The 12,372-nt window shown below is 53.9% G+C and overlaps 1 protein-coding gene across 1 annotated transcript; it reads right to left on the bottom strand.

Annotated features, from left to right (window-relative positions):
* Positions 1–353: 353 nt before the first annotated feature.
* Positions 354–10,812, bottom strand: CACNG1 (calcium voltage-gated channel auxiliary subunit gamma 1). The gene is made up of 4 exons (XM_032617669.1): positions 10,578–10,812; positions 2,248–2,322; positions 1,014–1,151; positions 354–580 (listed from the first exon to the last, which is right to left on the bottom strand). Exons 1-4 carry the CDS (start codon positions 10,810–10,812, stop codon positions 354–356), a joined length of 675 nt encoding a protein of 224 aa, XP_032473560.1.
* Positions 10,813–12,372: the final 1,560 nt, after the last annotated feature.

The raw sequence follows: 12,372 nt of genomic DNA, 5'->3' as shown, positions 1-12,372 counted from the left end.
TCACCAGGAAGGAGAGAGGGTCTGGCCATTCGCACAGCTGGACGCCCAGAACAGGTAGATGGCCCACAGAGGACCATCTACCGATAAGTCGGTGGGCTTATCGAGGACAGCCGGGCCCTCCAGCAGGAGGTCGGGCCTCTCCAGGCGCCTGTACACCTGCCTTCCACCTGCACGGGGCAGGTCTGGGCCACCGCCAATTGTGGGCTTCACCACCCAGAGAAGTGCTCAGACAGGGCGAGCAGCTGTGCTGCGGGGGAAGGGGCAGGTGGGAACGGGGAGAAGTAACGCTCCCGCCTCCTTCTCAAACGTTCTGGGCTGGGCTCGGCTTCCTTGGGGACAGGGGCCCAGGAGGGCTAGTGCTCGGGGTCGGCGTCCATGCAGGACTCCCAGGGGTTCTGGGGCATCCGCGGCAGGGAGAAGAGCAGGAGAGCCAGGCCGCCGAGGAAGAGGAGGCCGAAGGCCGCGCAGGCGCAGGCGAAGGACCAGGAGTAATAGTACTTGATCCAGACGGTGTCCTCGCTGTCGATCATGCGCTTCACCGACTGCCGTGTGACCTCCACCGAGACGAAGATGCAGAGACCTGGGGGCAGAGCTGGACTCAGGGCCCCGGGCGCCCCCCGCCCCGCGTCAGCTGGGCTTCCGCGTGGGCTTCAAGGTGGAGACCCCGCCGGGGGAGGGGCGGGGGCATGAAACGGCCCCGAGACCGAGGTCCCGATCGGGAAGCTGCAGAAGTGCGCCCTTTCGTTCCTTCTTCCCTTAGCACTATTTTAAAGTCAATTTAAATTTTTGTTAGTAACTAGCATCCTCCCCGCCTTGAGGATTGTCTTGGTAAGAAATGGACAGATTGCCGAGATCTGCCCCCTCCCGGCCCACCAGCCCTGGCGGAAGCCCTGGGCAAGCTTGCCCCTGGGTGGAGCCTGGGAATCTGTCCACACCCAGGCCCCAGGTAGGCATGAGAACGGGGTCGAAGCATCCCCCCAGACCCGGCACCCGGACAGGAGCCCCCATCCTACCCGCAAAGGTGTAGAACATGGACGCTGGCCTCAGCAGGTAGTCGCGCTTCTTCCCGAAGGACAGGAGCACGCAGATGGTTCCCGCGATGGTGAAGCCCAGGCTGAAGACGGCGATGGCCGCGGCCGAGATGCTATACTCTGTGGCACACAAGGGGGCAGGGATGCCGGGACCTCAGAGGGGCCTCATCCCCTGCACCTTTCGTCACCACTGGCTGTGTCTGCAGCCAGGTAAGTGAGTACCACATTCTACTATTCCCTTTTCCCAGGTGAGAAAACTGAGGTCCGAGAGATTAAATCACTCCTTCAGAGTCGCACAGTGGCTAAGGGGTGGGACCAGGATGTGCACACGACCTGATTCCTTCTGGCAGGTCAGGCACCAAACTGAAGTTCCTCCCTCCAGGGGCAGAGGCCTCGGAAGGAAGCGTGAGATTTGTGGCTGGAGACCTTTCTGGAGCAGAAACCTTCCTCCGAGTGTCAGGGCAGAAGGTGGCACTCAGGCTGGCGTGGTCTGTCCTGGGACTGACAAGCAGCCTCTGGACGGATGACGGAGTGTGGCTTGTTACAGAGCTCGGTGCCCAAGAGGATCTGCGTGTGTGTGTGTCAGAGTGTGTGCACCTGTGCATGCGTGTGCATGCGTGTGTGTTTGCACGTGTGTGTGCATACCCATGCCGTGTGCAGTCTTCTGTACACAAGCACATGCGGGTCTCTACTCAGTCCAGGGGGTGCCTCCGAGCTCGGTGGTTCCCACAAGGCCCACCAGGGCACGTGTGCCTCAGGGGCCCTCACGCATCTGCCCCAGTCCCCACCTTCTGCTTCTCGGGGAGTGACTTATAGGTGAGGGAGGGACTCAGACAGACTCCCCGCACACTCTGAGCTACCAGCCCTGCAGACCACCACAGGGTCTTGCATCCTTGTTCCATTGTCAGAGCTCCTGGGACAGTGGCGTCCCTTGGGCTCTGTGGGGAAATGGACTCCTTCTGCCCTTTGGGAGCTACCAGGCAAGTCTCTTTCACAAACTCGCCCGAGCCCTGATGCAGGGACGCTCAGGGTGCCTGGAGATGCGTGATGCTGTCTCGGGGGCGCAGCGGGTGACCAGGCTGCTGCTCAGATGCATCGGGAGGGGCTGCTTGTCATCAAGATCCGGAAGTCAGGGCATTTGCACCCGTGATTTTCCGGTTCAGCAGCGCGACGGGAGCCACGTTTCCTCCCCTCCTTGCTCTCCACACGGGCTCACCTTTCTGAGTGGTAACTTCGAAGATCTCCGAGCTCTCGCCTGGGTTAAAATGCCTGAAGTAGGAACAGTTTTTCTCTGCAAAGGAGGGAGACGGCCTATGAGTTGAGAGAAAGGGCTGCAGCCGGGGCAGGAGCTCAGCTGAGAGAGGGTGGGTGCAGTCCCCCAGGGGGCTTCTGCTCCCCAAACCCTGACTCGGGGCTGAAACAAACATCTTTCACTAACCCTTAGACCAAAACGTTGGTAGGAAAGAGGGTTGCATAAGAGGCTGGGAGATCATCAGGGAGCGGAGGCTGACTGAGTCCAGGGGGCACAGAGCACTGGGGTACTGAGCCCATTAGGCAGACAGGGAAACTGAGGCCCAGAGATCAAGTCATGTGTTAGGGGGTACAGGACCCATGGTCAAGCAAGGGCCAAACAGTGGTTCTCAGCCAGGGCTGATTCTGCCCCCAGAGGACACTGGGCGGTGTCTGGAGACATTTTTATGTCACAACTGGGCAGGGCTTCTACCGGCATCCAGTGGGTAGAGGCCCGGGATGTGCTGAGCATCCTACCATGTACAGGACAGCCTCCTACAGCACAGAATTACAGGCCCCCAAATGTCAGTAGTGGTGAGTCAGTAGTGGTGAGTCAGTAGTGGTTCACATCCAGTCTAGGGCTGGGTTTCTTATCTGCATCCAGGCCCACCCTGAGGCACTGGGTGTGACCTGGGAAGCAAAGTGTTTTTCAAGAACTTTCCAAGAGATTCTGGTGTTCAGCCAGGTTTAGAAGTCTGGCTCTCGGCCCCTTGAAATGCCCTTCAAAGGGCTTTTCTGAGTGGGCCCTCTATATGGACTTGGGTGAAGGGCAGAGAACCTCTACCTGAGGGCCAAACGTGATCAAAAGCTCATTTCATTGGGCCCTCAATGCCTGTAGCCATAGAAACAGCCCAGATAAGACCTCCCCAGGTGAGCTGCTTCCCCACCCGATTAGTGTCAGAAAAGCCATAGAAGGTCTGTGTTGGCAGTAGGACCAAAAATATGGATTTGATAGGGAGCAGAGGAAGAACTCAGAACAAAGAAATTCACACTGATTTTCAATATAATTTCTCTTCCATTCTTCTCCTTTAATCTCTTATAACTAGATATACTGTAAAATCAAAGGATAGTCTTATTGCTTATTGAATACAGTTTAATATTCTATACTCTTGATTTAGGAAGTAGATGAATGGGTTATTTTATACTATTTTGTTTCTTTAAAAAAAAAAACTAAATTAGGTTGCTTTTTATTTCTGTGAGGCCCTTCATTGAATTCTTTTTCCTGCGGATCCTTGAACCTCAATAGAAAAACATCTCTGCTCCTAGTTTATATGGCGTCTAGTTTGTGCATCCATTTCTTTACCTACATTCAAATGATCACCAGGTGTTTGATGCCTAGTTTCTTTTGGAAACAAACCTGAGGTTTGCGAAGTCATAGCTTTCATTGGGGTCCAGGCTTCCGTCTGCCTGACCTGTATAACCTTGTTCCACTGAAGCCTGTGGCCTCCATTTCCCCTCCCCCAATGTCAGGGTTACTTCTGCTCCCCTAAGTCCAGGAAGAGAGTGACCCTGGGAGATGGAGCCTGGTTTAGCAGCAGTAAATGTTCCATGAGGTAAACAGCCTTTTCTTTGAGCTTCTATATTTAAATCACTTTCCTTTCGAGCTGAGTTGCCTGGGGTGTGTGACTGCCGCTGGTGATTCAGGAGTGATGCTGTGCTTTTCTCTCTCGCAGCTTCTGCTGTTACTTTAAAGCATAATGGAACCCTCTTACATTTGTTAGATTAGTAGCTATAGATTCTCTTGAATCCCTGCTTCAAAATGGCTCGTGCGAAGTTACAGGTCTCCTCATATCTCCCTCTGGACGGAGGAAAACTTCTGTTTCCTTCTTTAAGAGCCAATCTTGGCCATCATTGAAAACACCCTGAAAAGAACTGACAGAATTCAAGTGTGTTTCATGGTCAGTTCCCTCCCTGACGACGCAGAAGCCAAGTTAAAAGCGGGCCCGGAGATAAAGGCCCATCGGAAGCCCGGCCAAGGCCCAGCTGTCTGGCAGGTCCGCGTTGCCGAGGCTCCTCTTGCACAGGTAGTGTTCGGGGTGTCGGCCCCCCGCCAGACAAACACCAGGCTCCTGGGGGAGCCACCCTGCAGACTCGGGGGTGGGGACGTGGGCCCAGGTTCAGTCTTCCCCTCCCTCCCCTCCTCTCTCCAATGCTCTCTGGGGGCGCTGGGGGGCACCCACGCAGGGCACCTGGAAGCCTCAGCTTCTCTTTCATGTGGCTGGTCCTCGGGCTTGAGGATGGGTGAGCCAACCCCGTCTGCTCTCTTGGACTTAGCACACGAGGAAGGCCAGCGGCCTCTGAACCAGGAGAAGCGTCTGCTGCACGGCCCCGTGGCTGCCCGTTGGAGACCACAGCCCCTTCGCGGTCCCGTTCGGGATAAATCAGCTCGGGCACCTGCCAGTGTCACTCAAGAACTGCCCAGGGTCCTGTTGGGATGGGCAGTCCCCACCCCCGCCCCTTAGCCTGGGTGCTGTCTGGGTGAACCGCATCAAGGGCAACTTGAAAAGGAAGGACGTTTGAGATGGGCCTGCGTGGGTAGCGGGCGGGAGGGAGAGACCGCGTGCAGACTGTGAGCCTTCTCGCCTCTGCCTCTCTGACGTCCCTCTGCCCCCTGCGCCCGGTCTACATCCCACCTGCTCAGCACCTGCAGCTGTGCCTCATGGGCTCCAGCCCCTTCACTGGGCAGAAGGGGCAAGTGCTTTGGACCAGGTTGGCAGAGATACCAGCACTGGGGTGGTGACCTGGGACCAGAATTGAGCACCGAGGCTCCTCCGGCCTCCTTGCGTCTGCAAATGGCTCACGGTGATTTTAATATTTGTATTTCTTTTTTTCTGTGTTTCAGAAATGTCTACCATGGACAGTCATAAGGCTCAGTGACCTAACATCTTTAAGTGGATTATTCCTTTAAAAAATGTCGTAAATCAGTTATTGGGGTTGGGCTATTCTGCTCACCAAAGATTCTGATTAAGGGAGGGCCTGACTATGCAGAACCATATCTGCCAATTTCAGAGAACTAGAACAGAAGGCACATTTAGCTCCAAGCTGAACTGGAGTTAATATAGATCTTTCTCTGATAGTTGGAACAGCTTGTATGATTAGGGGATGCCTCTGGGTTATCACTGAGAATGTATCAACCCAATGCTGGTTGATGCAGACTTTAATACATTAAAAAAACCCAAAAAAACCCACCTCGTTGATTTGCACAAAACCAAGGGAACGAGTGCTCTGGGGGTCAGAAGAAATGTTTCACCCACTTGTTACTTGCATCAGTGCCAGGGTTGTCTTCACCCTTTTTGTAAAAGAAGTTCTTGATGCTCCCGATTAGTGGTTGCTCTGTGCTCTGTGTTCCCCCGTCCCTCTGATTGAAAGGCGTTGGAGAAATGCTCAAGACCTGACCCCAGGGCCTCAGGGCGTTGCTGTTGTATGGGGGAGAAGTCTAGTTATGGCCAGTCTCCAGCATGGGCTCCTGCGGATGGGAAAGGGAGCCTCTGAGATTCTTGGGGTCACAGGAGTGTCGTGTTCTTTCATTTGGGCTCCAGTCCAGCCCCACGTACTAGGAGAGAAGATGGACCACCAGAGAAACTGGGCACTGCTGCTGCCTTGTGCTCAAGAGGCAGAGTCGGAAAAGAAAGAACATTCCACCCAGCCCAAGGGCGAGGGATGAGCCTTCTGAGGACTCACTGGGCTTGCAGACAGGCAGCTCTTCTGACAACTGGGAAGCCCCTGCTCTCACTCTGGAGACACTGGAACTGACCTCAGATACTGATGCTGTGCATGGCAGTCCTTCGAAGACTCGCGGTCAGTGGAAAACCCAAATTAGACAATTTGTGTCCTCAGAGCCTCCAGCTTTCTGTGGCTGAGTGCGACCTTGAAAAGCTTCCTCTATTTCACCAGCTCTCGATGCAGCTTCCTCTAAATCACGTCATGTCAAAGTTGGTATCTAATGTGTTTGCTTGGGTCAGCAGCTTTTCGGAACGGTGTTTGTACGTGCAGTGGAGGGTGTGGGGAGGGGCTGCAGAGCAAAGAAACTCTGGATTTGAGACTTTAGCCTCGGAAAGACGCCTCTGAGCCTCAGTTTTCTCACACAGAGAATGAGGACCCTCTGTAGAATCCAAGTCTCCTCACCGGGTGGTTGTAATAAGTGGTATAATGTAGCAACTAAGGTGAATTCTAGGTGTATGGGTCCTGGCTGCTCTGCCATGGTAACTGTGTGACCTCGGTCAAGCTACTCAACTTCTTCGTCCCTTGTTTTCTTTATCTGTAAGATTGGCTGATGATAATAGAATGGACCTTGTCAAGGATTTTGTGAGGATCTGATGATTCTGATTACTGTCTATCTGTCTATCTATCATCATCTGTCATCCCACTGTCCTCTGGCCTCCATGGTTTCTAGCAAAAATAAGCTGTTTAATCTTACTAAGAATGTCTTGTACGTGATGAGTTGCTTACAAAATTCTGTGTCTTTATCTTTCCGTGGTTTGATCATGATGTACCTGGGTATGAATTTACCCTGCTTGGAGTTCATTAAGCTTCATGAATTTGTAGGTTAATGTTTTTCATCAGATTTGGAAAACTTTCAGCCATTATTTTCCACGTAGCCTTCCTGCTCCTCCCCCGCCCCATCTCTCTCCCTGTCCCTCCTTCTGAGACTGCTATTATGCATATGTTAATACATTTGATACTGTCCCGCAGGTCTCTGAGGCTCTGTTCATTCTTCTTCATTTTCCTTCCCTGTCTGTTCCTTAGACTAGCTAATCTCAATGGACCTATCTTCTGGTTCACTGGGTTTTTTCTTCTATCTGCTATATAATCCCTCTAGTGAATTTTTCATTTCAGCTGTTGTACTTCAAAACTTCGGAATTTCTCTTGGGTCTTTTAAAAATTGTTTATATCTCTTTATTGATATTCCCTATTTCATGAGATATCATTCTCATCTTCATTTTAGTTCTTTAAACATGATTTCTTTCAGTTCTTTGTATCTAAAATAGCTGATTTAAAATCTTTATCTAGTAAGTCCAATATCGGGGCCTCCTTAAGGATCTTTTGGCTGCATCCTCCATCCCGACCCCCACCCCATGTATGTGCCATGCTGTTTTAGTTCTTTGCATGCCTTGTAAGTTTTTTAATTTAAAATTTAAAACTCAACATTTTAAACAATATAATCTAGCAACGCTGGAAATTAGATGCCCACCCTTCCCCAGGGTTTGCTCCTGTGGCTGTTGGTTACTGTTGCTTGTTAAATGATATTTCTGAATTAATTTTGTGAAGTCTGTATTCACGTACGGCCACTGAAATCTCTGCTCAATTAGTTTGGTGGTCAGCTCACAGAGATTTCCTAGAATGCTTGGAACCAACACATCTCCCAGTCTTTACTGAGGGGCTTTGTGCTAAGCAGAGGACCAAGCACTCAGCTAAATAGCCTACATTTCTGCCTTAGTCTTTTTTTTCTTTCCCTCCCTCCCTCCCTCCCTTCCCTTCCTTCCTTCCTTCCTTTCCTCCTTCCTTCCTCTCTCTCTCTCTCTCTCTCTCTCTCTCTTTCTCTCTTTCTTTCTTTCTTTTCTCACACAGCTGTTGGTTTTCAAGGCTATGACAGAGTCGGGGAGGGGAGAACAGGAGTAGTGCACATTAAGACACCACAAAGCTCTTTGTTCCCACTGAGATTCACCAGTTTTTCTTGAATAAGCACTTGCTGGATTGCTGCAAGACTGGTTAATTTCTAGAGTTCTGAAAAAGTTTACTCTGACCATTTTGGCAAATATTCTCATTGTTTTTATGGAGAAGAGGAGTTTTGGAGGTACTTACCCTGTCATTTTTTCTGATGTCATCCAAAGTTAATATATGTAAGGCACTTAAAAAAACAATGTTTGGGGGACTTCCCTGGTGGTCCAGTGGTTGAGAATCTGCCTTCCAATGCAGGCGACACAGGTTGGATCCCTGGTCAAGGAACTAAGATCCCACATGCCGCGGGGCAACTAAGCCCATGTGCTGCAACTACTGAGCCCTCACGCCTCAAGTGGAGAGCCCATGTGCCGCAAACTATACAGCCCACGCGCTCTAGAGCCTGCACGCCGCTAGAGAGCCTGCTTGCCACAACGAAGATCCCATGTGCTGCAACTAAGACCCAACACTGACGAAAATAAATAAATAAATCAATTAAATAAGTATTTCGAAAAAAAACCCAAACAATGTTTGGTAGATAGTGCTATGTTTGTATTTGCAGTTGTTGATGTTGTTGTTAATAAATGAGAGAACACAAATGAACTCTGTTCCTCCCTCTGGAAAAGAGTGATCCAACAGAACACAGGAAGGATGGGTGGGGAAGGAAAAAGATGTCCACTTGCAGAGAAAGGAGGAAAGAAGGCAGGAATACACTTCGGAAGCTTGTTGGGGGTAAGGCAGTGCTCACAAGTATGGAAGGTATGATTCTCTCCGGACCAGGATAAGACAGCCTGGAGACAGACTCTGCTCAGGCTCAAGGCCAAACCATGCTGGCTCGTCCCCCGTGGCTGGTCCACTCGCCTCCCTCCTGCCTGTCTCTCCTTGTATAGACTCACCTCACCTCTGTCTTCTTCTGCTCTGTAAACTCACCAGGCTTTGAAAGGCTGGCGCCAAGGACAGGTGGACAGGGCCTTAACAGTGCGTTCCCATGCATGGTCCCTGGAGACTCTGCCCTGCCCTGCCCTGCACAGTGGGGTTGGCTGGATGAGGCACCTGTTTATGGGTGTGCTCCGCAGTGGCTGAGGGGCGTGGGCATCTGGGCTATGTGATACCCTTCAAGCACATGTCCGTGCCTGTTAAAGCCCTCAGGCCTGGGACTTGGTGTTTCCAAGAGAGCTGGGTGTTTATGAGTCTTCCGGGTAGAAGCAAGCAGGGCAGGGGTTTCCTGGAGCCAGCAGGAGGCGAATGAAGACAAAGGAGCCAAGTGGCGGAAAGGGGTTTGGGCACCTTTCTCCCCACGTGGACCACAAGATCTTCGGGGACTTAGCAGTGCCTTTCTTGAAGGTAAGGGCTCCAGGAACAGCCCGTCTGATAACAGGGAGAATAATTCTGAAAACCAGGTGGGATGCTGCACTCACCCTGGTCCACTGTCACCTTGGAGTGACAGCTGTAAGCACCGGAAGGGACTTTATGTTGCTGAGCCCAAGATCCGTATTTTATAGGAAGAAGCAGAGGCTGTGATGGGCTTTGTCAAGCCCCATGGTCCTTTGGGGGTCGTGGCCTCTGATTCCCTGCACAAGCCTCTTTCCTCAGCACCTACTCTATTTGCTATGAACGGGGAGGGCTCCACGTCTGCAGAACAGACTAGTCACCCTCACACCAGGTGTTCTGGCGAAAGAGCTCTCCTTCAACGTGCGCTTCACTCACATGGTAGGAAATCGAGGACGGCATTTAAATCACAGTGGAAGGAAACACTTTCTAATTCCGAAGGGGTCCTAGGCCAGGGAGGGTGCGCAGAAGGACCCACAGTTCTGGCAAAAAGGCAGGTGGCTGGTCCACAGCCGGGTCCTGCCTCACAAACATGCGAGCTGTGCCGTTGATCACGGCCCGTGCCCAGGAGGGACTCCCACTTGGTTTCATGCTCTGCTCTTGCCGTCTTGAAATTCTTTTTTTTTTTTTTTTTTTTTTTTTTTTGCGGTACGCGGAGCTTTCACTGCTGTGGTCCCTCCCGCCGTGGAGCACAGGCTCCGGACGCCAGCGGCCATGGCTCACGGGCCCAGCCGCTCCTGCGGCATGTGGGATCTTCCCGCACCGGGGCACGAACCCGGGTCCCCTGCATCAGCAGGCGGACTCTCAACCACTGCGCCACCAGGGAAGCCCTTGAAATTCTTAATAATCAGGACAAGGAGTCATGCATTTTCATTTTGCACAGGGCCCTGTAAACTCTGTGGCGATCCTGTCTACACTGCAGCCTGGAGGCTGGAGAATGAAGCCCCCCCTCCCCCGCGCCAGGGGTCCCTTTCACCTGAGGACAGAGGCCTGTGTTTGCAGGGAGAGGGTGGGACCGGGCGCAACCGGAGCCCTAGTCTGGCTTCTTTCCTGAGCCTCTGTCCGCCCGTCCAGACCTCCGCCCTGGGCGCCGAGCCCCGAGCCCCAGCCGGACGCAACTGCCTGCAGCCGGACGCCCTCAATGCCGGGCCGGCGCGGGCCACCAGCTGAACTGCACACCGCCCCGCTCGCGCCCCCGGGCCCACGGGCGGGCGGCCTTCCCCGGAGGGACCGGGACGGGCGGGAGGGGGGCTGGGGAGGGTACGTTACCCCCAGGCAGGGTGATGGGTCCGCAGCTCCTGTCCCTGCTGTCGCCCGGAACGATCCGCTTGGTGCAAATCCGCCAGAGGCCGAAGTGTGCCGCCTGGCAGCTGGCGTTGCGGTGCTCCGCCCGGGGGCTCAGCACGGCCCAGTGGTCGGTCACCACGGCCACCAGCGCCAGCACGATCCCCGCCAGGACGCAGAGGAGGGTCAGGCGGACCTTCAGGGCCTTGGTCTGGGACATGGCGGCCACGGAGCGGCGGGCGCTGGGGCAGGCCCGGCGGCCGCGTCCTCCCGGGCAGGTGGCGGTCGCGCCGGGGCGGCGGCAGCTGTTCAGTGTGCCCGGCGGGGCCGGAGGGGGCCGGCCGTGGGCGGAGGGGCGCTGGCCGGGCTGAGCAGCTGCCCAGACGTGTCAGCGGCCTGCGGAAGCTTCTATTAATGCCCATCCCGGCGCCTCGCCGAGGACGGCTGCTCCTCGGGTTTCAGGGCCGTCTTCGCTCCTGGAGCCAGAAGCACGCTGTGGGGGTGGGGTGGGGGTTTCGGGGGGCGAGGACAGCCGGCGCTGATGTGACTGCAGACGCTCTCCTCGGGGGACCTGAGCTGGGAGGGGCGAGGGGCAGGCAGCCGGGGCCGGCTGTGCGAACATCTTCCTTCTGGGGCCGGAAGGACCCCGGGGGACGCAGACTGTGTAGCCTCTGTCCTTGCACCGGGCGGGCCGGTCACCGGGGGGCGGGGGGTGAATGGGTCCTCTCCCGGGGTTCTGGGGGGAGCCTGCCGAGGGACACGTCGGGGATGCCCTGCTTGGGGCCTCTGGAGCCCACTGCCCAGGCGAGCGCTCCAGCCCTGAACCCCACCATACCCCAAATGGCAGGAGGATCTCCGGTGGTTCCTGAGCCTCGCATCATCCCACACTATTTCCTTATCAATTCTGTTTCCATCCCCGCAGTGAGGTCTAGAAGAAAAGCTGTCTGGGGTTAGTAAGTCTTTAACCCCTTTCTGATGCTTGCAAATCCAAGACTAGCCTCGAGAGGACAAAAAACCCAGCTGGATTTGACTGTGGTGCTGTTGCCACTGTACCCTTTTAGTTTTTACCTTCTATTAATGGCAGGTAATAAAGATTTTCCAGTTACATTGTCCTTTAGAAAATAAGTATACTTAAGTAGGAAGAGCAGAAGTAGGTCAATTGACAGGTGACTCTTAAGAGGCTAAGGGGCGTGTGGCCCAGAGGACACATGGGGTTTGGGGACCGCCTACCCATGCCCGCTTCACCTCAGGGCCGGCACTCCAGGCTGGAGCTCCAGACATGCCTCCCGGGCTTCTGCGTCTCCGTTCTCAAGTCACCAGGGGCCTCTTTTGGGGTGTGTCCAAGAAGCTGATGCATGGCCAGGAAGAAACCCCTGAGCTGGGCAGGGGTTTGACCTCTAAAATCCTGGCCTCTAGTTGACACAGCTTACAGAAAGACAGCCTGTGTGAGGAGAAGCATTCAGGGGTCCAGCCGCGAGGTTGCAGACTGTTAATAACAATGCTGATCATAGTGAGAGCTCAGCCTCAGTGAGTGCTTACTACCTACCAGGCGCTCCGCTAAGCCTTTCCATATACCACTGCAGTTAATCTTCACACCAGTCCATGAGGTAAACACAACTATCACTCCCATTTTACAGATAAGGACCCAGACGCTCAGAGACGTGAAGTAACTTGTCCAAGGTCACACAGCAGGTAAATGGTGAAGCCAGGTTTCAGAACCCAGAGCCCAAACTCTTAACCAGTGGTTGGAGCTGGGAGGAACTTTTGAGATCTGTTCTGA

The sequence above is a fragment of the Phocoena sinus genome, chromosome 20 (assembly GCF_008692025.1).
Source record: "Phocoena sinus isolate mPhoSin1 chromosome 20, mPhoSin1.pri, whole genome shotgun sequence".
Classification (NCBI taxonomy): domain Eukaryota; kingdom Metazoa; phylum Chordata; class Mammalia; order Artiodactyla; family Phocoenidae; genus Phocoena; species Phocoena sinus.
This window is presented reverse-complemented; position numbering and strand designations above follow the sequence as displayed.

What these genes read in the sequence shown, in the direction of transcription:
- CACNG1 (XM_032617669.1), bottom strand. Translation starts at nt 10,812, where the DNA reads ATGTCCCAGACCAAGGCCCTGAAGGTCCGCCTGACCCTCCTCTGCGTC. An exon ending in CGAAGTTACCACTCAGAAAG is followed by an intron (nt 1,152 to 2,247) that starts GTGAGCCCGTGT and finishes TGTGTGCCACAG; the next exon opens with AGTATAGCATCTCGGCCGCG. An exon ending in CATGTTCTACACCTTTGCGG is followed by an intron (nt 581 to 1,013) that starts GTAGGATGGGGG and finishes CTCTGCCCCCAG; the next exon opens with GTCTCTGCATCTTCGTCTCG.